Raw genomic sequence first — 25,785 nt, 5'->3', positions numbered from 1 at the left:
TACTCACTGGTGCGCTCCAATTTTTTTTTCTTTTTTAATTGAATAGCAAATCAAAAGGAGAGCACAGGAAAAGCTCGCGGTGTTCTCCTCCCTCAAAGGCCAAGCATCTGCTGGCTTTGTTCAGTCTTGGCTGCCGACCACGGCATTTCAGGCTGTTGGAGATTAATACCTGCGACGATGCCTCTTCGCGGGGAATGGGTGTGAGGTGGCCGTGGTCCTGGGGAGACCCTGGGCTGAGTGTGGCTGCAGGCCTGCCTGGCAAGGGGCCTTGCAGGACGAGGGTCTGGAAGGGGAGGCTGCACGGCCGCCCAGAAGGGACAAGGGACACAGAACCAGAGGCAAACATACCTCCCAAACGAAGGGCAGTGACGACTGCCCAAGTCCCCAGAAACTTGGGTGAAGTGTCTGTCCTACTTTGGCGTCACGCATCCTGGCTCTGCCCCTCACTGTCGCGAGGGCACGGACAAGCTTACCGAACCTTCTTCGCTGCCGTCTCCCTCATCTGTGAAAAGGGGAGTGTCATGGTACCCACCACACGGGACTGTGGGAAGAAAATCAGACCGTGTGGGTAAAATGCTCGGCACACAGTAGGCCCTCAAGAAATGGGAGCTGGGACTCAGTCTCTGAGCGCCGTCCCGCCTGCCCTGTGGGCACGTTTCAGGAGGAAGCGGGTTTCCTGGGGCCCCGGCTGCCTCCAGCAGTGTTTACCGAACCAGAAAAGTCTACTCATCCAATTTACAAAAAGCAATGTGTTTACAAGGCCACTGGAGCCGCAGACCCAGAAGTGTGGAAAAGCCTGGAAGGCAGCAAAGATCCGGAGAGAAAGGTTTATTCCAGAAGTTATGGAGCAGGGACCAACTCCTAAGCCATTTTCATTTGACTCCAGGAAATGGGCGCAAGGCAAGGGAAGCTGTGAGCCGGACGGCCGGACGGCCGGACAGCCGTGCAGGAAGTGGCCGGGCCCCAGGGCTCGTGGGGCTCCTAGAGGAAGCGGAGCCTGTAAGTCCCCTCCAGCCACGCCCTCCCTGAGCACCTCCAGGTACCGGCCGCCTCCCGTGGGCCCGCTGGCCACTCAGCAGCTCTTCTGTCTGAAGAAGACTTGAAATGAGAAGTCCTAGCTGAAAAGGGGGTGTTTATAACGCGAAAAGTGCTGACATGCCAACTAGTCATTGGCCCTGAAGTAGGCATTAGCTAGAGCGGCAGTTCTTGGAATTACAAAAGGACTATGAATAGACTGTTATGCTAGGTCTGCAGCTAGGGGCCTCCAATTAATGGCAGGAAGCCTGTGTTCTTGTCGGACTGGAGCCGGCATCACGCGCGTGTGCGCACAGGGCTGGCTGTGTGTGCGTGTGTGTGTGTGTGTGAGAGAGAGAGAGAGATACAGAGAGACAGAGAGGGAACGAATGAATGAATAATGGTGAACAAGGGGACAGTGGATGGATGTACTTGAACGTACACTAAGAATAACGGCCAGCCTGCTGTCTTCCAGAACAAATGCGGTGGGCCACTTTGACTTTCAAGTCGCCACTGAGAGATGCCATGGATGGCCTAGAAGGCGGGGCACCAGGGGGGTGGTCTGGCACCAGGGTTCCCTCATTTGGGAGCTGCCCCGAGTGAGAGAGGACGGCCGAGGAGGCCAGGGTCGGAGCCGCACCCCTTCTGGACCCTCGAGCTCAGTGGATAAGGACTCTGTGACTGTGTTTAGCATTTGCTTTCACACACTGCCTCTGGAAATCAGCCCCCAGAGCCAGCGTTGGACACGTGCTTAAAACGGGGACTTGCCATCCTCGAGGCCAGAGGGACACCTCGGGGCCCACGGTCACACCGACATCTTCTCTGGAACTTTCCCCATTTCCTGTCATTTTGCACGCAGCACAGACCGGTCCCTAAAGGACTGCCTGCATTCTGAATCTGGCCCGCCGCCGCACAGCTCTGTGACTTTGTGCACGTCCCCCAAACACCGTGCCTCGGTGCCCTCATCTGTAAAATGGGGATGATAACCGGTACCCCACTACCTCTCTCATGAGTATCAACAAACTGCTGTGTGTGAAGGGCGGGCACAGTGCCCCGCACTCGGTTAGCTCCAGAAAACCTTGGTATTATCGTCCTCCGTAAGGATCGGGTAAAGATCAGCATCCATGCTGGTCTCTGAGCCCCATGGGGGCAGGGGACCCGCCTGTCCCGCGCACGGCTGCGTCCCCAGTACCGAGTGCCGGCTCTGACATACGACAAGGTCTCAGAAAGTGTTTGCAGGAAGGGGGGACAGAGGTAAACATTACTGCCCCAGCCATGATGGGGGTGGCGGACGGGGGTCTCCGGATAACTCGGAGCCCTTTAGGGGTTCAAGGCCCAGAAGTCACCCCAGCAGGAAACTGGGGTGCTGGGACTGCTCTACTTTCCTATGGCTGCTGTACCAAGTCACCACACATTTACATCTTACAAATTTACATCTTACAGTTCTGGGGGTCAGAAGTCTGACACGGGCCCACTTGGCTGCAATCGAGGGGATTTTAGCTTCCAGGGGCTACCTGCTTTCCTTGTCTCCTTGTCTCTTAACCAGACACTCTTCCCTCTTCCCCACTTCAACTACCTCTGTGATTACACTGGGCCCACCCAGATAACCCAGGAAAATCTATCTTAATTAGACGATTTGCAACTTTAATTCTATCTGCTGCCTTAATTCCTTCCTCCTTTGCCAGTTAACAGAGCCTATTCCCAGGTTCCAGGGATTAGGACATGAACATCTCTGGGGACCACCATTCTGCCTGTCACAGGGACTTTCAGGCGGTCGGGAAAGCTAATGCAGAAACTCCCTGTTTAACTGCTCCAAACTCCAGGGTCGGAGCCGCACCCCTTCCGGACTGTTTTTGGAGAGCAAGGCGTTTTGTTTTGTTTTGTTTTAAGATTTTATTTCCAAGGAATCTCTATACCCCAGGTGCGGCTCAAACTCACAATCCCAAGATCAAGAGTCTCACGTGCTCTGCTGACTGAGCCAGCCAGATTCTCTAGAGCAGGCAACAGGTGCTAGCACAGCCAGACTTAATAATGCGTAAGAGCCTGGAGTCAGAATCGGGAAATGTTCATGGAGCCCCTCCCGTCCGCCGGGGACAGCTGCATTCGGCAGCATTCCTATCACTCACGGCCCTTTTCCTTAAGTACTCCGTGAAAGGCACTCTACCAGGCACGAAATGCCCATTCCCTCCCTGAATCCTCACGACAAGCCCCTGAAATAGGTTCAGTTGTTACCCCCATTTGACAGAGGAGGAAACCTTGGCACAGACAGGCTTTGTGACCTACCCAGGGTCACACGGCCCATCAGTGGCAGAACTGGGATTTGAACCCAGGGGGTTGGACTCTAGAATCATGCTCGCTTCTGGTTTGCTCTCCTGCCTCTCTACCGTTCATGCACATTCTCTCATTTCAGTTGCACAACTAACTGCCTTGTGAGGGCAGGACTTCTTTTTAGTCCCCACTGCTTAAGATTAGGAAAGTGAGACCAAGAAGGATCGCTCGGCCAGCCCTGTGTGACCCAGCCGCCAACCGCCCTGCTCAGGCGCTTTCTCTGCATCAGGCTGCCTCCCTAGGTGTTAGCAATGAAGAATTAATTTTAGAAAATGAATCGTTTCACAACACAACCCGCCCCCTAGTCCCTTTCAGGAGCATTGGCTGCTTTTAATGCTCCCCCACCCGCCAAAGGTAAGCAATCGCTGCTGTTTAGGAGGAGGTGTGGACAGTGTCTCCCGTCTGCAGCCCAGGCCTTCCGTTGAGCCGGCTGCCTGAAGATTGCAACAAACAGGCAGACGAGATGCCGGAAGAGTAAATGAAGCTGGTCCCCCAGGGCCTCCTTAATGAAAAATCTCAGTCCTGTGGACCAGACACAAGCCCTCGTTACTACCCACGTCTAAATTAAACAAGACAAGGGAGGCTCTTGAGGAAAAAGGCACAAGTGACCGAAGGCTTGAAGAACGAGCCACAGGAGGTAAGCGAAAGAAAGTTCTCTGACTTTCTGGGGGTGCAGAGAACCCCAAGCACCATCAGATCCGCGGGTGCAGAGAACCCCAAGCACCATCAGATCCGCGGGAGCTGGGGGCTTGGGGCTGCCCCTTTCTCCGGGCTTGGCAGGGACCCCAGGCCTGAGCCCGAGCGGGGCTGAGCCAGCCGACAGTCAACAGGCCTTTATTGACTGTTCATTCTCAGCGAGCACAAGGCTGTCCATTTAAACGCTGATCCAATATTGCAGTACGTTGGGTAAGCTCATCGAGAATTCATAGGGTGATGCTCACTCAGCAAGAGACAGGCACGCCACACATGAGCTCATTTATTCCAGCAGCAGCCGCAATCCGGACCCATTGAGCCCTGAGCAATATTCCCCAGGGCTGGGGGCAGTGAGCTGGCAAGGCTTCCTGTGGGGGGAGGGGGGCACAGGAGGCCGAGAGAGAGGGGGAGGGGCCGGCGTGGATGCAGGCAGCCGAGGGGCCTGGGTTGCCACAGCTGTAAAGTAAGGAACAATAATAACATCTGCCCGATGGGGACAGGGAGGACTGAGACTATACGAAGTGTTTCGCTTGATGTCCGGCACCTAATGGCGGCAAACTTAGCGTGAGCTGGGATTATGTCACGCAGTCTTACATAATCCCTGCCGGTGACTGAGTGCAACCGTTCCTGTCTCCATTTACAGATGAGGATTCCAACGTCCCCAGAGGGGCCGGAACTTGCCCGTGGATTCCTGGCAAGTCAAGAGCCTGGGCAGGATTCACACCCGGGGCAGGAGACTGGGCGCTTCCCACAGCTCCGCCTCTACGTCCCATACTCCGGGGTTTGCACCGGCTCTCTGCACCCTCCTGGGCGGGGCCTTTCCCCCTGAACCACAATCTGCTCTTCCTCTGGCATTTGCGGGGGAGGCGGCAGGACGCCCCCAGAACCGCGGGCTGCCTCAGCGACGGGGACTTGGGTCAGCTGGCTCACTGAGTGGGACTCCCCTCGGTCGGTCTCTCCCGGGAGCTCCTTCTTCATGTGCTTCGGCCTTTCGGAATACACACACGCATCCGTGTGCGCGTGACCCCGCGATATCAGACTTGAAATGAGCAAGGCTCAGTGTCCCGAGCCATTCGAGGGGTGGGAGGGCAGGGGTCATGCTGCTGCCCCTGAGAGCACATGTTGGGGTAGGGGCCTCCCAGGGAGCACCAGAGAGACTGAGAAGCAAGAGAGGCTCTGGCTAACCAGGATTCCTCCTGGCCAGTAGTCCCGAGGGTTAACAGTGGATCCGGGTAGGCTGCCCAGCTACCGTCACAACAAATGCTTCCCCAAGGGCCTCCGGAATTCAGTGGCCAAGAGGGAGGCGGCTGCTTGGGCTCTGGAGCCAGATGGACCTGGATTTTTATCTCAGCTTTGCTACCTTTTTAGCTGTGTGACCTTGGACATATTACCTAACCTCTCTGGGTCGTAATTTCCACAACTGTAAAGAGGGAGAAAGGCTTAGAGGCGAAGTTGTGGTGAGCAGCTTTGTATTGGGCGCACAGTAAATGCACAACTAAAACGAATCACCTGCTCCTTTTGCCTCTTAGCACGAAGATGAGGAGGAAAAGAGAGGTTCCGAAGGCGGAATCCAGCACGTGGTTTACCCCTCAGCCAGTTGTGGACCTTGGGGGAAAGCTGTGCTGCTCTGTGCCTCGGTTTCCTCCGGCATACAACGAGAATAAAATACAGTTCCCACCTCATAGAAACCAACTGATACAATCTGTATAAAATGCTCACATAATGTCTTGACACACGGTAGTTCCCAGCGTGACTTTTCCACCCTAACAATTCCATCCCGACCTCGCCGGGCGCAACCTTGGTCCACCCCGACCCAATCAACACCCAGTATCAGCTTCTCCGGAGGATGTTCCTTCCCTACCTATATCTGGTGGCACCCCCCCCCCCATAAAGTGAACTCTTTGGGGTCGGAGGAAGTCCTAGGCGCTCCAAGGGAGACTTCTGTCTGTAGTGCCTTCTCATTTTTCCTTGTGGGAGCCACACAGGGCAAGTGGCAAAGACACTGAGCCTAAAGTGAACTCAGAACCAAGCCATGTTAAGACTCATCAAAACCCTGTGTTGTAATCATTTCCTTTCAAAGTCTTTTTTTTTTTTTTTTTTTTAAGTTTCCCAAAGCATCCTTCATCTTCAAAGAGTCTGGCTGCCAACTCGACTTTGCCCTCTGAAGTTCTTTTTCATTCACCCTCGCAGGCACTGCTCCAGAAATGCCACATGGCGGAGACGAGCCCCTCGCTCCCCCCTCCTCCACCCCCACACCTCCCAGTTTGGACGCCATTATAAATTGGCCGACGTTGTCCTTGGGTCCTTCCCAAGATCAATTAGAAAACCAACATGAAGGGCATTTGTAAAAAGTAAGCCACGCTATTTATTCACAGAGGAAGGAAAGGGGGGATAATTTCTAGTGCTGTTTTCTTCTGTCTTCTCATGACAGCCCCACCAGAGGCCCTGGGATACACGTACGAGCAAACAGATCAAAACTCCAGTCAAGTCTGCAGCCTCAACTTTTTTCCCCCCTTCTTTTTCTATTTTTTATTATTTATTTTTAAATTAAAAAAAAAAGTTTTTATTTATTTTTGAGAGACAGAGCGTGAGCAGGGGGAGCGGCAGAGAATTGGAAGCAGGCTCCAGGCTCTGAGCTGTCAGCACAGAGCCTGACACGGGTCCTAAACTCATGAACTATGACATCATGACCTGAGCCGAAGTCAGATGCTTCACCGACTGAGCCACCCAGGTGACACTTTCCCTCTTTTTTTTTTTTTTTTTTTTATTTAAAGAAAGCACTTATTTATTTGGATTTATAGCCTATTCAAATGATGTCTTGGTGCCACAAGAAAACACGGACCCCCTGCAAAAGGAAGCTCGTCTATAAACTAGTGGAAAAATCAAATCCATCTGGGTACTTCAGGCACTGCTTTCAGAGGGATGTCTTTATTTTTTTTTTAATTTTTTTTTAATGTTTATTTATTTTTGAGACAGAGAGAGACAGAGCATGAATGGGGGAGGGGCAGAGAGAGAGGGAGACACAGAATCGGAAGTAGGCTCCAGGCTCTGAGCCATCAGCCCAGAGCCTGACGCGGGGCTTGAACTCACGAACCGTGAGATCGCGACCTGAGCTGAAGTCGGACGCTCAACCGACTGAGCCACCCAGGCGCCCCAGAGAGGGATGTCTTTAAAAAGCATTCTCAGGATGTCAGGAGATATATTCAGTGGACAAGCCCATCTTGGCACGAATACAGTTTTACTGAGCGTGACACAGCCATTCCGGGGAAGATGTGAGAAGATGAACCCCCCACAATACTTGATAATTTCATCAGGATGTTAAAATGGCAGTTTTCACTGAGGCACCCGGCTACACCATACATTCGCTGGCTCCCTTCAAAGCGAGTGCTAGGCTCTAAGCAGACTTAGCAAAGGAGGTACTAACAACGGAGTCACCCGACTCCGAACCCTGAAGCAGAGTCCCAGTTAACCTCGCCCACAGCAACACCAAAGGGTGGGGTTGGAGGAGACGGAAAAGAGGTTTGAGAGAGGTTTCCTGGAGGGAGCTGTTGAAGGACCCCCCAAATCCCACCTGTACCTGCCCATATGCCCAAGGGGGAGGGCCGGGCGGTTTCCCCTTTCCTTCTAAATTGAGAGAGGGGCTTTGAAATCACCGACAAGTTTAATATACGTGACCCCTACGGTCTGAGGCGACACATTTACCTAAAGAGGTTCGAACCTGCGACCTACCAGCCATTTCGATAACAAATCAGGACTCTCGCTGGGCTGGAGAGCAGCCCACCCTCTGAGACCTTATCACAGAAGGGCTGGATGTGGTTCTTGATGACCAGGCAGGGTCTCACTTGGGGAAAGGCAGCCACAGGTCATCCCTGGGCCTGCCCACGAGGGGCCGCCTGCAGGGGTAACTGGGATTCCCAGTCTCCGGGCTGCGGAGGAACAGAGGGGCAGGTGCGAGCCAGAACCTCCTGAAGGGAAGCGAGGGCGAGGATCCCCAGGGATGGAGAAGTCTCCAAAGAACTCACAGAAGTGCCACGAAAGAAAGAGCCTGCCAGAAGCATCTCCCTGGTTGAGGGGGAGCCGAAACCAACTTAAGACTGTGTTAGCCATGCCTGAATCGTCTTCCTTTCCACTACCTCCTGCCCTCCCCACAGCAGAGCTCAAGGCAGAGAGAGAGAGAGAGAGAGAGAGAGAGAGAGAGAGCACACACAGATACTGACCCAGCTGCTCCCTACTTGCAGGGACAGGCCAGCTGACAGAGGGGGAAGAGGGAGTGACTTTAAATGAAGCTTTCTTGAGATATAAGTTCCATGCCATGCAATTCACCCATGAAAAAAAATTTTTTTTTAAATTAAAAATAGAACTACCCTATGATCCAGCAATTGCACTACTAGGCATTTATCCACGGGATACAGGGGTGCTGTTTTGAAGGGACACAAGCACCCCAATGTTTATGGCAGCACTATCAACAATAGCCAAAGTGTGGAAAGAGCCCAAATGTCCATCGATGGATGAATGGATAAAGAAGATGTAGTATATATATATATATATATATATATATATATATATATATATATATACATATATATACAATGGAGTATTACTCGGCAATCAAAAAGAACAAAATCTTGCCATTTGCAACTACGTGGATGGAACCGGAGGGTATTAGGCTAAATGAAATTAGTCAGTCAGAGAAAGACAAAAATCATATGACTTCACTCATATGAGGACTTTAAGAGACAAAACAGATGAACATAAGGGAAGGGAAACAAAAATAATATAAAAACAGGGAGGGGGACAAAACAGAAGAGACTCATAAATACGGAGAACAAACTGAGGGTTGCTGGAGGGGTTGTGGGAGGGGGGATGGGCTAAATGGGGAAGGGGCATTAAGGAATCTACTCCTGAAATCACTGATGTACTAAATGCTAACTAACTTGGATGTAAACTAAAATAATAAATAAAATAAACATTGCAAAGGCAAAAATAAATAAATAAATAAATTTTTTAGTGTTTATTCTTGAGAGAGAGAGAGAGACACAGCGTGAGCAGGATAAAGGCAGAGAGAGAGGGAGACACAGAATCGGAAGCAGGCTCCAGGCTCTGAGCGGTCAGCACAGAGCCCGACGTGGGGCTCGAACTCATGAACCGAGAGAGATCATGACCTGAGGGGAAGCTGGAGGCTTACCCCACTAAGTCACCCAGGTGCCCCTGCAATTCACCCGATTAAAGGGTACTCGTTCATGGTTTCTAGTATACTCACAGATTTGGACATCCCTCACCACAATTAATTTTATTTATTTCTCTACTTATTTGTTTATTTTTGAGAGAGAGAGAGAGAGAGAAATGGGCCGTGGGTTTGGCTCAAGTGGGCTTGTGTTCACCCAGAGTGGGGCTCGAGCTCACAGGACTGGAACCCACGAACCGTGAGATCATGACCCAAGACAAAGTCAGATGCTTGACGACTGAGCCACCCGGGCGCCCCTTGTCACAATGAATTGTAGAACGCTTTCAGCACCTCGCAAAGAAACCCTCTCCTTACACCCCCCTCCTTGGCTGTCACCCCCCTCCCCAGGAAATCATTAACCTACTCCCTGTCTCTATGCATTTGCCTATCCCGGACCTTCGACAGAAGGGCGGTCACACGCCACGTGGTTCTCTGCGACTGGCTCCGGAGTGAAAGAACCCTAAGTGTTGACCAGACACCCCGGCCCTGCAGCCTTCTGGGGGCGGGCTCCCCGGCAGGCCACGGCAGCGCCTTCCTTCCTCAGACTGAGATGCCCGCCCGCCCCCCCCACCCCTCCCCGTTCACGGCTCCCTTCGAGTGAATTCACCCAGCCTCCCCAGCTAGGCCTGGGCCGGCAGGGAAACGAGTCCGCCCGCACACCCACCTCGCGGCACGCCCGGCGGCGGCGGCGGGTGCCATTACGCGGGTGAGGTCTGTCCTTCCAGAGGCAAACGTCTGCCTCCTCCGTGTTCCTGTTCCCAAAGGTGCCTGGCATGTTTATTCGCTGGCTGAGGATGCAGGCGGCTGTGCAGACAGGGCGGAGGCCCCGGGGCGGCCGGGGTGGGGGGTGAGTCCCTGGGGGGACCCTCAGGGGGCTTCCACATGGCGCTCGGGAGGGCCAGGAGGCAGCAGCAGGCCGCAGACCGACTCTATCGCTCTCTGGTTAAGTTTTAGGTGTTTCCTTGTGTCTCAGCTTCTCTGGCACTGACATCTGCTGCTCTGAACGGCTCCAGAGGCCGACTGGAAAGTCGGAAATGTGTCTGGGACGCTTTGCTCCCCCCCATCCCGGGTGCCCTGTTTGGATGTGCTTTGTTTGCCCTTGGCCCCAGGACGGCCCCCACCCCCCACCTTGGTGACCCTTCTCTTTCCTGCCTTCACCCCTCCTCATCTCCTCCCTCAAAGCCAGATGCCGTGCAACTAAGAAGGTGAAGATCACGCTTGACGTACATTAGCGCTCCCCAGGGGCCTCTGGCCCAACGCAGGTAACACGGGGTCGTTCCACCAGAGCCTTCTGGGGACGGGGAAGCCCAGCCTTGGATGGCAGGAGCAAGAGCGGTTTCCCAGGGGGAGCCCGGCCTGGCTTCCTGTAGCCTCAGAGATGGTGAGGACCGCGTGGGGTGGTGGGGGCTGGGACGGGGCCCACGGGGGAAGATGAGGCCGCAGGCCTAGAGCACGTGACGGGCACCGAGCGCCTCCCAAGCTTCACCAGCCACCAGCTGGCCCTCCCACAGACCTACTATTTCCTCCCAGTGATCCTGGCTGCTGCAGATTCGATGTCCCCCTCTCACAAAAGGGGCCCGGGGAGCTGGTCCACGATCACACAGCTAGGGGGAGAGGCACAGTGGGTCCCAGTGTTCCCGACGGGGCATCTGGCAAGTCTGACCCACGCACGCGCCCAGCTCGTCCCCGCCACCCCGGCTCCTCTGCCGCCCCCTGTGAAGCAGGCGTGACCTTCACCAACTCCAATTCCAGGTGAGGAATCGGGCTCCACGAGACGGAGTAGCCTAACTAACTAAGGTCACTCAGCCAGTCAGTGGAAATTTGAACCCAAGTCTGGATAACTGCAAAGGCTGCGGACTTCTGGAGCCCAACCTCCCCATTGGTGCAGGTGGTGAGAATGGCCTGGGGTCGCTGTGTGAGAGAGGGCCACAGAGCATGAGAGGGAAGAAATAAGGATGTTCTTGTGTGGACCTGTGTGTGTGTGCACGCGTGTGTGAGTCTATACCTATGTCTGTGTATACATAAATGTGGTGTGCCTATGTGAATTGGTATCTGTATCTATGAGTGCATGTGTCCACGTGAGTTTGTATGTACAGATGTGTATTTGTGCGTATTACTGTGTGCGTGTGTGTACAGAGAATGTGGATGTGTCCGTGTGCATGTAAGTATGTGTCTATGTATATGCTTGTGTGTGTTAGTAGGTGTCTGAGTACATCTGTGTCTGTGTGTATTTGTATGTGAGCGTGTAAATGACCCCATACATGCTGGTGGAGACTCAGGAGACAGAGCCCCCTCTACGGTGGAAAGTTATTCCTTTTTTTTTCAGTTAATAGGAAACAAAGGAATCTTTTCTTAAAGTTCTGCTTTGGTGCCCTAGAATGTAAACTTTATGCAACTAAGTTTACAGTCTCTAAGGGAAGAATGTTCTTTGAAGATCAAGCCTGAGAAGACTTAGAATTCACTGCTGCATTTCAAACCTTTCTGACTACTCTACAGTGAGAAATACAGTATTTCATTCCACATACAGTGAATACGTGTATGTACATGTATTTCTTAAAACAATACTTGCCCTTACCATGTGTAATGTGCTCTGATATTTTAAATTCTTTTCTATTTCTTTTTTTAAAAACGCTAGCTGTGAGCCACTACACTGATATCACAGCTCACTGATGGGACGGAGGCTACAGTTGGAGAGCACTGGTCTAGGGTGACCCTTCCCTGGCTCTATGGAAAGAGATTTCATCCATCCACTTAACAAATAAACACTAGGCAGTTGCTGCGTGACAACTACTTTTCTAGGTTCTTTGGAAACAAGTTTCCTGCACTTTCATTCTAAAGTAGAAAATGAACCATGAATCTGGAAACACATAAGATCATTTCAGGTAGTGACAAGGTCTATGAAGGTAATTCAGTGGGCTGGTCAGGGAGGACTTCTCTGAGGAGGTGACATTTCTGCTGAGACCCAATGATCACGAGTTGGCTAAGGCAAGAAGTGTGGGAGAAAGGCTCATCTGTATTTCGTGTCCTGCCTCTACCATCAAAGGTTAGAGACAGACCTTGACTGGGACAGCGGCGGGGATTCTGTCCCTCCGTCTCCAGCCCTCCTGTCCTCTCCCATCAGCTACATTTTGTCCCAACACTCCACGTTAGAATTTGGCAGTTCTGCAGGGGCACATACTCCGTCTTTCCCTGGAACATATAAAATGACATCTGGTCCAATTAATTCCAGTGTTAAGGAAAACTCCCTGAAGACGCGGCCGATCTCGTGGAGAGTGGTTCCGCTGGGCAACAAAACTCAGGACTGAGGAGGCAGAGGACAGGCCATGGGGCTCAGAGCCACGCGTGGCACAGCCCACACGCAAGAGGCAAAGACGGCGACGGGCCTCACCCTCCAGGCTGTTCCGGGGTCAGGCACGGCTTCTCTAGAGGTATCTGCATGGCCAGCAATGTTGTCACCTTCAGGCTCTCGCTCAAGTGCGTCTTCTCTGAAAGCCTCCCCCGCCCACACTATTTAGACCGCAGCCTCCCTCCTGCCTTGTTATCTCCTTACTGTCGGGCTCCTCACCTAGAATCCCCAGGGTGGGGATCTTTGCCTGTGCGAGTCCCCATCTTGTACCCGGCTGATGCCCAGTAAATAGCTATTGCATGGCTCAGTGAGTAACAGCGTCCATTTATGGTGCACCTACTATGTGCCGGGCTCTTTACATCCACGGTCTCCAGGCCCCACAGAAATCCTGCGAGATGGCGGCTGTCATTCCCATCTTACAGATGATGACATGAAGGCTCAGAGAGGTGAAGCGAAGGCACTGAGTAACCGACAGACGTGGGTATGAACTCGGGCCTCCCTGACTCCAAACCCACCAGGCCACGACACATCCACTCCCATAACAGTAATGCTGTATAAACCAGATGACCCACACCAGGATCCTTCCAGAAGCAAGCTCTGTAGGCACACAGCATTCCTCTTCATTTTGCCTAAAGACAGGCAGAGGGTATGTTCTTAATCAGGAGAGGTGCCTCTCTGCCAAACGGCCGGGTCATCCCCTCCGAGTGGAAGGAAAGTTTCATGTTGTGTTGTTCTTCACAAGAAATTTCCATGCCTTTTGTTTTTCAAACACACTGAGGCACGTGGAACATAAATCGGCAGAAACTCAGGCCACTAAATACCCTCCTCCAAGTGCCCTGAGGTTGAAGCTGGGTGTGTTCCTCGGGGCACCACGGGAGGCCTTCCTAGGGGGCCAAGGTGGCCCGGCAAGGCGGGACGACAACCTTCCATTCCCTCTGTACCTCGGGGACAGGCGGCTGAGGCTGAATTAACCAGGGGAGACCTCTGAAGGCTGGGGTTCTGGGAACACCAACAGAGTGGTTTTGCTTGGGGACATCAGCTGCTTCAAATTATGAACTGCTCCAAACAGAGTGCACATTAACACGTTTTTCAGCCCTGGAAGGAGACCAAGGGACTCGGGCCACAGCCTTCATCTTCAGACTCTTCTGGGGGAAGGCTTCCAGCTGAGAGGCCCGGGCAGGAGAGAGAGGGCAGAGGTAGAAGGTCCCGACCCCCTTCCCTGACCAGCAGCAACTCACGGGATGCCTGTGTGGAGCCTGAACGCCAAAGGGGAGGGGAAGCCGCCCCGTCCCATGCCACCCTCTCCCTCTCCCCCACATCGGCAGTTCGACAAACGTTTGAGTTCCTGCTCGGTGGCAGGCATCGGGCCAGGCCCTGGACACATAACCCGTTCAAGTAACCTTAGTGTCTGCTCTGAATCAGGCCCCAAGGATCCATTGTAAGAATACAGTAATAACTAACAGCTACGGGGCCAGGCACTGTTCTAAATGCTTTTCACATGTTAACTCATTCATCCTCAAAACATCAAAAGTGATTTCTAAGCGGAGGCCTGAAGGAAGCGAGGAAGTTAACCAGGAGCGTGTCTGGGGAAGTGAGACAAAGGCCGAGTCGGGCGCGTGCCGGGCGTGTGCCTGGCAGGTGCAGGGGCCCCCGCGAGCCTGGGATGCGGCGGGGAGGACCCGGGCCTTGACCGGGCGATGGAGGGTGGTGTGGGACTGCCAAGCTCCCACCTGTGTTCTCCAACAGGTCTGCTGCAGCACTAGAATGTTCCTTGGTGGGAAGAGGGGTGGAGGCTGGGATAATCCAGGAGAGGCGGGAAGAAAGAGCAGCAGTGGGGGCGGGGAGAAGCCGCCGCACCCCGGATCTATTTTGAAGGGAGAACTGAGAGGATGTGCGTGCGGGCTGAGCACGTGCACGGAAGACAGGGCGTCCAGGAACGCTGCGAGGATGTCGCCCTGAGCAGCCGGAAAGAGCGGATGCCATTGGCTGAGGCGGGAGATGTGAGATGAGCAGCTTTCGTCAATTCCAGGCATGTTAAATCGCAACGTCCAATGAAGATGTCCAGGAAGTGGGTGGGGAGACGGGTCTGGGGCGCAGGGGGCCGGGGCGCTAGCCGAGCAATACCATGAACGGGAACGGCGACCGGTGGGCTGGCGTTGCCGCGGCCGGTGCAGCAGGGAACCACTCGCCCTGGTGAGTTCACATGAACCAGCAGGCACGGGAGGACAAGGGAAGGGGCTGGGAGAGTCTGAGAGGTCAGCGTTTCTGGTTCTGAGTCCCGGAGGGGTGTGGGTGTGGGGCCGCAGGGCCGGGAGGTCAGCCGTGACCACCCGCCTGCTGGGCCTCCAAGGCCCTTCCCGGGAGGCAGCGCCCAGCAGCTGCCAATGCACACGGGGGACTCAGACGCCAGGCTTGCATTAGATCTGAACGGTGTCCAATTTGCTGGAATCCATTATCGACTCTCGCTGACCCGCTGTCTGCCCTTGGAGAGATGTCTAAACTGTACGGTCGGAGCCAACACCAGCCAAGACAAATGGCCGGGGATGTGTTAATGTTTCCAATGTGCTTTAAGACGCCGCTGGGGGCAGGGTGGGATCTGGGAAGGAGGGGCGACCTGCCACAGTGGGCTGGGACAAAGGGCTGAGATGAACGGCTGCCTGTGCCCTTCCTGGAGCTTCCTAAGGGACCCCGAGGGATCCCCTGGGCCCAGTTGTCCCACGCCCCGCAGGCCCGCATCTTCACACCTACGTCCAGGGCGTGGGTTCGGGGCTGCCCCGGGCTGCCAGCCCCGCCGGCAGTGTGACCGGGCAAAGGACTCACCCTCCCTCTGCCTCAGTTTCCACATCTATCCGTCTCGCAGGATTCTTGAAGTAGCAGAGCATGAACCAGTACGGTGTCATTCACGGTTAATGGTCGTGATGGTTTCCTGAGCACCTAGAATGTGCTGGCCCGACGGACGCCTTGCCATCATACAACTTGTCCATTGCCCATTTCAAAGAAATCCTTCATGCCAGCACATTCTAGATGAGCTACGCCGGGTGGGGAGACTCTCTCCAAGGAGCTGTGAAGATGGAAGGGAGCAGAATTTCTCAGCCTGCTTGTTGAGTGAATGAAAGATGGCCTTTCAGGATCCAAGGTGATTCTGTGGCCACGTGACCACATGCTTGGGGCAGCGTGTGAACTTGTGAGTTCTGACCACCCCAGCCCAGCCTGGCTGCCAGGAAGTGCAGGCCTCCCGGAAGTCCCCCCTGACCTCAGCCCAGATGAGCTTGGATTGGAAAAATATCGGGAACCCGTGATGGGGATGGGGGACAGTCTACGGCCGGGGTCACACTGTGCCTCTGCTGTGTTCCAGCACCCAAGTGGGCATCAGCCTCCGTCCTCCTTGTCCAGTCCCAGCTAGCTGTCCGCTGACCAGCCTTGGGGTGGCCCAGGTCCCTGCTTCCCATTTAATTCCCTGACACCATTCCTGACTTCCCATCCTTAAGTCTTACCTGGAGGACCACGCGGGTCTGCCCTGAATGCTGTCTTTAGCGTCTGCTTGACTCCCAGGCAGCCCAGCCCGGGACCCCACCTATAATCATCTCCAGGCCCCTCTTAGACTTTGAGAATAGCCCACCCACAGTGTGCCTGAGGGGTACACTTCACAGAAAGCAGGGAACTTCTGGTTTTAACCTCAGTGATTTGTTTTGCCTGGTCTTCCATAATGTTGGGGATGAAAATGTCTTATTATAAGATTTTCAGAGACATCAAAAGGATTGACCCCATCACTTTAATAGAGAGAATTACAAGCTGGTGGAGAGAGTGGAGGTCTTATGGGTACAAAGACTCGAGTTTGGATTCAGCGAGGTGTCTCAGGAGCTGGTTCCCCTTGGACTCAGCCCCTCTGAGACTCAGCTTCCCCACCTGTGTCAGATGGGATGACATCTTATAAAGATGAAATGAGACCATGTATGTAATGAATGTGTAAAGGGACTGGACGGTGGCAGGGACTTAGCATTATTATTGTCGTTACTGCTGCTGTTATTTTTTTTTTTTATTTTTTATTTTTTTGCCTATCCAGCTCCTGTGAGCTTTCCTTTCCGAATCTTACGGCTGCTTATACCCTTAAACTTCTCACTGTGCCATCTTCCCTAAAGCTGCCGCAATGGCGGAAAACTTCCCTTCGCTGGGATATTGGAAGATATCCCAATAATGCCTGTCATTGTACAGGTACACAATGAGGTTCGATAGCTGTTAGTTATCTAACATAACTAATAATAATACTAATATATTACCAGGTGTCAGATACTGTGCTAATTGCTTTCTGCACATTATTCTCATGTAATAACCCTCTTGATCTCACATAGGAGTTTATTACTAGTACTGCTCCCTATTTTGCAGATGAGGAAACTCAGGAAACTGAGGTACTGAGTGAATGTGCCCAACGTTACATAACTAGTAAGACGTGGGGATGAGATTAGAAGCCAGATGATTTGACTTTGGGATCTGCCCTTGTGACCACCATACTGCCTCACGAATACGTAATTTTCAGAGCAAATATAGAAGGGGAAAAAACCCCACTGATGTTTATTTAATCCGGGATTTCTAGAGTTGAGTCATGAATCATGGGTGATGGGATAAAATGAATTCCAGAAGTTGTGTGTGGACAGCTGGAAGAAAGACGGGCATCAGATAGGCAAAAAATAGTCGGATAGGCAAAAAATTAGGGTGGTCAGGACTATTCCCGGTTCTAAGTGAAACCAAGAGGCGATCAGGGGAAGGATTACACAGAAGATGAAATTATCCAGGATTCCCAGTGAGGCTTCTGACCTCACCACCCGGCAAGCTGAGGACGGCATCATTTCCTGCCCCTGCTGAGCAGCGTTCTGCCGACACTACAAGGGGCAGATAAGAGCCTTTCTCTGAATCACTGAAGAGATCCAACCCCAAGTGGATAACGGGGCTCCTGTTACTCTGCTTACTTCATGGATGAGAAAACTGAGGCCCGGGAAAGCGAAACAGCTTGTTTAAGGTCCCACGACAGGTTAAGTGGAAGTCGTGTCACCGATCAACCTCACTCATTCATCCAACAGACACACAATGAACACCGACTGTCTGAAATTCACCAGGAGACAAATGCCACGTTCTCAGTGACTCAACAATCCAGACCAGCACTGTCCCACGGAGACAGGGTAAGCCACGGTTGTAATTTAAAATGTTCCCATGGCCACATTTAAAAAGTGAAAAGAAACAGGTGAAATTAATCTTCAATCTATATAGCCAAAATATTAATGTTTTAACATGTCATCAATATTTAACAATATTACTAAGACATTTTACTTTTGGGGGGGGTACAAGGCTTTGAAATCCAATGTGTATTTTACACTGAAAGCACATCTCAATTTGGACTGAATACATCTCAAGCGTTCCATGGCTGCATATGACTAGTGGCCACCATAGTGGACGGCACAGATATAGATCCATGGATCTCAATCTCCGTATTAGAATCACATGGAGAGCTTGTCAAAAAGCACAGATTTCCAGGTCCCACCCAGAGAGATTCCTGGGAGTGAAGGCAAGGCCTGGGAATCTGTATTTAAGACACAATTTTTTTTTTTAAATGTTTATTTTTGAGAGAGAGACAGAGCACAAGTGGGGGAGAGGCAGAGAGAGAGGGAGAAACAGAATCCAAAGCAGGCTCCGAGCTGCTGGCACAGAGCCTGATGCAGAGCTCGAACTCATGAACCGTGAGATCATGACCTGAGCTGAAGTTGGACCCTTAACCAACTGAGCCACCCAGGCTCCCCTGGGAATCTGTATTTTAACTAGCATTCTAGGCGATTCTGAACCAGTTATTTTGGAACCAGTGAGCTGATAAAATGAACCGCAGCCCAGTATTTGTTGTACCTAATAGAGAATGGCCATTTAGCTAGTGAACACTCTTCCTTCATTCCCATTGATTAGGGAAAGCTTGATCTTCATTAGCAAAATCTGAATTAAAGGCATCAGGTTACAGTCAGTTGAATTACTTTTAAGAATAAAGAGTAAACTCCAAAGAGTTTTCAAGTAGAGGGTGTTTGTTTACGTAAGGCTTCCTGATTAAAAATAAATATTCATCCACACACTTTGTTAAACTCCTTAAAAGCTAATCAATTCTCTTAAGATGAAACAAACCTTCCAACAAGTCTCCAGCACTAATTTGCAGAACAGAGAACTTCTTGGCGGACAATGGGCAGCTGGATGGTCATGGTGCCTACACCGAACTGGGAGCGGGGGAGTGAGGAGATCTTCATCACGAACTTTAATTATGCACGTGCTGTATGCCCGAATCGGTCCTCAGCCCTGAAGCTACAGGGGTGGATGAGGACGGGTCATGCTTGGGAAGAGTTCACACAGTAGCTAGTGGGACAGGTGAGGATGTGCACAGCTCTATGGGAGCACAGAAGGGAAAAGGTCAGTTCTACCCGGAGCACAGAGGGCTCCTCAGAGAAGAATGGAGCTGAGCCTTGGGCGACCACAAAGTGTTTAACAGGTAGACACCGTGGTGGTGGCAGAGGGAGCGAGTAACTTGTCACTGAGTGTCTGGAGAACTGTGGACAAGGAGATTAGATGCCAGGGCAGAGGAGACCGAGGTGATGCAGGGAAATGAGCTGGAGCAGGGATGGTGAAGTGCCTTGACAGCCAGGCTAAGTCCGGGAGGTAATGAGGGGCCATAAGCGTGGTTATAGGGATGCACACAGGAAGGTTTCCGTCAATGATGGATGAATGGATTGATAAACGACTGACTGAATGAATGGGGGACCCACAAGCCAGGAGGCCAGCGAGGCTGAAGGGCAGCTGTTCAGGCGAGAGGTGGTAACGAGACCTGGCCCAAGTGCTAACAGCAGATGCGAGATGTTTCCTTTTTTCTTTTTTTAATTTTCTTTTTTTAATGTTTATTCATTTTTGAGAGAGCGAGACGGAGCATGAGCGGGGAAGGGGCGGAGAGAGGGAGACACAGAATCTGAAACAGGCTCCAGGCTCCGAGCTGTCAGCACAGAGCCCGACGCGGGGCTCGAACTCACGGACTGTGAGATCATGACCTGAGCTGAAGTCAGACGCTCAACCGACTGAGCCACCCAGGTGCCCCGCGAGATGTTTTCAAATGACCCAAAGTAAGAAAGGTACGACTTGGGGAGATTGCCGTAGGGAGTCGCCTTCCACACGGCGAAGTGCCGAAATGCAATGCTATTGTGCGGGAGGCTGAAAGTCCCAGGAAAGCAAGGAAGAGGCTCGTGAAGCCAGAATCTCCAAAAGCCCCGAGGAAGGGAGATGCTGAACCCTGAGATTTCCAAAGCATTCTTTTTCATGGGCATGCTTAGGCACTTCAGTGCAAGATCCTCATTTAAAAAAAAATCTTTTCTTTTTCTATAGGGAGCTCATCGATTTGGTCAGAAATGCAAAATGGCTGACAAAATCAAGTGTCTGGGAGGATACAGGAAAGCAGGAGCCTTCGGCCACTGCTGGTGGGTGTCCTGACACACAGTATATCCTGTAGAGAAACTCTCGTGCTTGGGCATGCAGAGACAGGCATGCACCAGAACGTTCAAGTCAACGTCGTCTGCACTAGCAAAAACTCGGAAGCAACCTATGTGGCTACCTATAGGGGGTGGATACATGAGGAATAGTTATACGATGGGAAACAGTAGTACAATTAAAACCAACGGAGGGCTGGACCTCAAAACACAAGGTTGAGTGGGACAGGGCAACTGAAGGATAACATACTCAGGACGACAGCGCCTGCCTGGGCTAGGACAACACACACCGTAGGCATACTGTATACATGGCGTGGATGTAAACATGTAAAAACACAGGCTGGCATTTATGGTAAATCCGCAATAGGAGATGGACAGAACGGGGATAAAGAGGAGACAGGAAAGAGATTATGAATTATTTCTACCATATATGCAGACCTACACAAGATCTGAAACAAACACGCCCACATGGAGAAAAAAGTGTTTATTATATTATTTGCTACGCTTTTCTTTCAAAAATTTCCCAGACTGGGGTGGGGGAGGGGTGGGGGGAGAAAAAATGGTGGAGGGGGAAGGAGCCAAACAGAAGGCTTGGAAATTACCCAGCCCGACCAACTGGCCTCACCACACAGCAAAGGAGCAGGCAGATGGTTACAAAACGTACCTGGAAGGTATTCCTTGGGGTCTAACAGTCCATTTAATACACTCAGATGACTGCGCGGGCAAAGGAAAAATAAACACACTTTCTGTGCTTCCCTTCCTCAGCCCTGCATCCAGGCCAAAGTAAGGGTGCGGCTGTCACATCATTTATTTACACAAGGACCTCTTTATCTGCATGTCTCCAGGAACCTTATTCATCTGGTTGGCTCCCCTGGGGACCATCCCACCGTTCCCGGCAGACCAGGAACATGACCTCACTGTGCAGCACCACATCCAAGTTACAAGTATGTGTGGAACACCAAACATGCACGAGAAAGAACAGTGATGGGGCAAGCTAGGGCTGCTCCTGCATCGTGGGTTCCTCCCCTATTTCCGTCAAAGAGCTCTGTGGTTGCAGAATTAAAAAAACAATTAATAGTTCGTTAAAGCACATACCGTGTGGAATTGGGAGCAAGGAAGCATTCTTATCACCATTTTTGAAGCCAGATAAAAATATCTGTCTGGAGTTCCTTCTTTGCAGCCAGGAACTGTGCCTTAGTCAGCTCTTTCTCCAGGGCTTTGCACAGAGTAGGTGTTCAGGAAATGCTCGCTCAATAAACAAAACCACGGACGCACACACACACGCACACACACACATTTTGAGAACTATGTTTTTGTTTCTGTGAGTTTCACTTCTCTTCCTGGGGCAGTACCACCTAATGGTTAAGAATGTAGATTTTAGGGGCGCCTGGGTGGCTCAGTCAGTTTAGCGTCCGACTTTGGCTCAGGTCATGATCTCATGGTTTGCGAGTTTGAGCCCCACGTCGGGCTCTGGGCTGACAGCTCAGAGCCTGGAGCCCATTTCAGATTCTGTGTCTCCCTCTCTCTCTCTGCCCCTCCCCCGCTCACATTCTGTTTCTCTCTCTCAAAAATAAATAAACATTAAAAAAAAAGAATGTAGATTCGACAATCAAATTGCTTAGGTTCTTGGAATAGACACGGAACCTCTCTTTGCCCAGTACCTCGCAGCATCTTGAAGAGAGCAAGAAGAGGCCCTTAGCACAATAGTTGGTACAAAAAAATGCACTCACTACACTTTGGTAATTTTCACCGGTTAGTCCTCATGGCAAGCCAGGTAGACAGGCCATATCATGTCCATCTTGCAGGCGGGAAAGCTGAGGTTCAAAGAAGTCCTGCGACTTTTTGGAGGTTAGGTAATTTACCAATAAGTGACAATAGGCCGGGACTGGAAAGCAGCTCATCTAACTCCAAAGAGCTTTCCCAAGGAGTTCTGTTGCAATTTCCCACTAGCTGACTCAAGGACCAACTTCCAGAATCTTCTCCGGCTGTTTTGTGTTCCATCCAGCAAAGGGTCTCGTGGGAACTCCCTCAGCCAACTGGAAGCTCCTGATTTCTTCAGTGCCTGGCCAGGAATCTGACTCAGGCCCAGGAGACTCTTAATTCCCACATCAAAGCTGAGACCTCAAAGTCACTCTGGCTAAGAGCAGAGAAGGCAGAAAGTTCTAGTGCAAGAAGGCAGTGGAGACTCCTGATAGGTTTTCATCACTCTGCACTCACCCCAGGGCTGATGCCCAGAGATGAACAGTTCCAGCCACAGCCTGGCCTTTCTGTTCCGAGAGTTCAACGAACCTCGAGCCTACGTGCTCAGAAAAGCTCACGCCCCCCCTTCTGCCACGTTCGTGCTTCATTTCCCTGAAGTAAACATGATCCTGGGAGAATACGTCGCAGGTGGCTCAGGTGAAGGCACGCTCTACATCAAACACATTCCCTCCACAAAAGGTAGTGTCGGAACAGGGGCTTGTGCTCCTGACCGAGAGGGCTCACGCTTTTCATGGAAATGACCACCAAAAACACGTTCAAAAACTATCTGTGAATGGCGTCCCGGCCACCAGCGATACCTTTGAACTCCTAGGGCCTGGTGCCGTGCTGACGAGTGGACTCTCACTGGGTGTTCCCGGCAGCCCTGAGAAGTAAGTGGCATCACGTGTATTTTACAGATCAAGGAAACTGAGATTCAAGGAGGTTAAGCAGCGTGTCCGGGGCCTCACTGCCGCTGAGGGGCGGAGGGGGGCTCGAACACAAATCTGCTGGGCTTTTGGACTTCTGAACCGTGGACGTCCCGATACTCAGCCGCCTCCCCACTTCCGCACTGTGTGTCTAATACCTGGCAAAGCTTTCTGTTGGACAGATAATGCCAGTGAGGCCGAGGCAAGACCGTAACCTCCAGCAGAAACCCAACGGCCAGACCTAATCAGACGCCTGGTTGTTTTTTTGTTTTGTGTTTTTTTTTCTTTTATGGTCCTTGAGCTACGAATGACTTTCATAGTTCTACAAGGTTACGTTTTAAATAGTCACAGATATTCCCACCTAACATCCTCAATTTTGCCTCTTGGCCCACAGAGCCTAACATATTTACTACCTGGCCTGTTAAGAAAAAGTTTGCACACCCCTTATATAAATAAGCGGCATCCTGTTTTATTTGAGGTCCCAGAGAGTAGGGGTGTGCCTGAAGCCAGAAGCTTGGGACCTCCTCTCTAGACTCAGCCCTTGGTCCCCCTCCAATGCCGGCTCTCACCACCATACCCCTTCTCTGTCAGGCTAATGGCTACCAATGCATCGGTCTCAGCTTAGTTGTCCCTTCCTCCAGTCCCTTTTCTAGTGGTGTGACAGTGGGTAAGTCACTTACCTTCTCCGTGACTCAATCTCCTCCTCTACCAAATGGAACTGATAATAGTGTTTACGTCACAGGTTCGTCGTGAGGGTTCAATGAGTTAACAACATACCTCAAACAGCCAGAACGCTACCTAGCAAATTGCAAGTGCTACGGAAGGGTTCGCCGTTACTGCTAACACGGAATCCGCGACGCCAGTGCAACGTCTAATACACAGCAGACGGTCACACACGCTGCCTGACATCAGAGGCGAGACAGCGCGGGCCCCAAGGCCCTGCCGGTCACAGCTGGTCAGAGAGCGTTCGGTCAGAGCAGCCGAGTTCGTGGGCTTCTGTTCCAGACCCGAGGACCGAGGCTCACTCCATGGGTATAAGTGCTCGTAGCTCTATTCCTGGTCTCCTCTCTACCTTCCTAGGTGGATCATTGATCCTCCCAGTTTGACACAAGTCCTCCCAGACTATTCTCTATACGTTCATAAGCCTCCAGCCTAAGTGCACCTCTAGAAAAAATGTTGTAATTTCTTAAGATATATGGTATTGCGCTGCAGGTATCTCTTAGCTACTTGCTTTTTTCTTCAACGGTAGAGTATGAATTTATTAGACTGAGACCTAGCTGATTCTTCCTAATTGTTGCAGAGCATTTCATAGTTCGGATATAATATAGCTCATCTGCCTATCCAAATAATTCCCTATTATAAATATCAGTGTCACAATGAGTATCTTTGCTGGGCCTCTTTAAGCTCTGGAGAAGTCTTCCAAGATGTTCCCACCTCTTTTCAAGGCAAGCTGTTTCTCACTGTTTTCTCAGGACTGACCAGAGGAAGGCCTCAGATGCTGGTCTTAATGCTTCCATTTCTTTTTCAAATTTTTTCATTTGAGAGAGAGAGAGAGAGCAGGAGAGGGGCAGAGGGAGAGAGAGAGGGAATCCTAAACAGTCTCTTTGCTGAGCATGGAGCCCGATTCTCAGGGCTCAATCCATGACCACGAGATCATGACCCGAGCTGAAATCAAGAGTCGGATGTTCAACAGACTCAGCCACCCAAACGCCCCAATACTTCTATTTCTCATATGAGCTAGAGTCACAAATCAACGTTTATTCCTGTCCATGAAGGAAACAACTAAGTACATTAAAAAAAAAAATTAACAAGCGTTTTAGCTAATAGAAAAAGAGAAATACAGATGAAGTGACTCAACCCTCTGAATGCTGATGATGCTGGGATAGGAAGGAATGTCTACATTCTCAAGGAACCCCGTGCACTCTCTGGAATGCAATTCTTCCCGTCAATTCCCCTTGAATAGAAAGCTATTAACCGGATTCTCACCTTATTTATAGGTACCGTGTCATTTTAATGAAAACTAAATCTTGCTTGCTCTGTCTTTTCAATCCTTTCTCCGCTCAATTGCTTTCCTGTGGCTACATGGGAATAATTTATATTTAAATCTTCACCTAAGTCACAAGAGTTTTAGCTCACCTGAATGGAGAGGCAATTGCCATTAGACAAATTAAAAAATACTCTGGAGAACTTCATGCAAACTCATCCAGCTCTCCACATTGAACCAACCCGGCTTTGACCTAAATCGTGATTTCTGCACAAAATGTTAGCAATAAAAAAATGTGTACTTGCATTATGTGAAAGAAGTGTGTGCGGGTTGGGGGTGGGGGGACAGTAAAGAGAAGAAGGGGAGAAACGTCCTCAGGACAGAGGGTTGGGGGAATGGCGCGCAGGGGCAGAGCTGAGAGAGCGCGGAGTGGAGAAAGACGGATTTTTCTCCCACGTTAAGCTGATCGCGCCTTTGCAGGCCTCGATTTTCCAGAAGATGGTCTTCCTGGGGCTTTGCCTCTCCCAGCGCAGCCCCAACCTCCCCGCTGTGTTCAAGGCCAGATGCCTCCCCCACCCAGGCTCCAGCCCTGGGCAGGTACCCGGGATGTCTTCGGCACTACTGAGAGACTAACACAGTGCCTGCCACAGAAAGCATCAAACAAACGTAGCTACTTTATTAATCATGTCATTATAGTAAGTGCTCAATAAACAGTTGCTGAATGACTACATGGAAGAAGACTAGACCCGCCCTTCCTCAACTTCACATGCTGGAGGGAAGTCTTGCTACTGCCTCAACCAGGACGTAGCACACATACGAGGGTCTCCCGTGTCAGCGTGAGGTTGGACGGGACAGTCGTTGGATCCCACCCTCAGCAATGGAAAGTGCTTTCAATGCAGTTTCGTGACAAGGAAGCATATTCCTTGTAGGAGGTGGCCGGAGATTTAGGGCCCTGAGGCTGCAGGTTGGGTAGGAAGGGGTTTGGGCCGGGGCCACATCGGGGACCAGGACAAGAGCTCCAGGAATTTTTCCAA

The 25,785-nt window shown here is 51.5% G+C and overlaps 1 protein-coding gene across 3 annotated transcripts in view; it reads right to left on the bottom strand.

Annotated features, from left to right (window-relative positions):
• CHST11 (carbohydrate sulfotransferase 11) overlaps window positions 1-25,785 on the bottom strand; it is a 269,883-nt gene that overhangs the window by 41,005 nt on the left and 203,093 nt on the right. Inside the window, exon 1 of one of the 3 annotated variants that reach the window (XM_030320422.1) lies at window positions 349-6,606. The exons of the other annotated variants lie outside the window; for them this stretch is intronic. Within the exon in view, the coding sequence (XP_030176282.1) occupies window positions 349-429 (81 nt within the window). The 5' untranslated portion in view covers window positions 430-6,606. Of the gene's footprint in view, window positions 1-348; window positions 6,607-25,785 lie in introns of those variants that run through there. 3 annotated transcript variants of the gene reach the window in all.

The sequence above is a fragment of the Lynx canadensis genome, chromosome B4, assembly GCF_007474595.2.
Source record: "Lynx canadensis isolate LIC74 chromosome B4, mLynCan4.pri.v2, whole genome shotgun sequence".
In the NCBI taxonomy this organism is placed as follows: domain Eukaryota; kingdom Metazoa; phylum Chordata; class Mammalia; order Carnivora; family Felidae; genus Lynx; species Lynx canadensis.
This window is presented reverse-complemented; position numbering and strand designations above follow the sequence as displayed.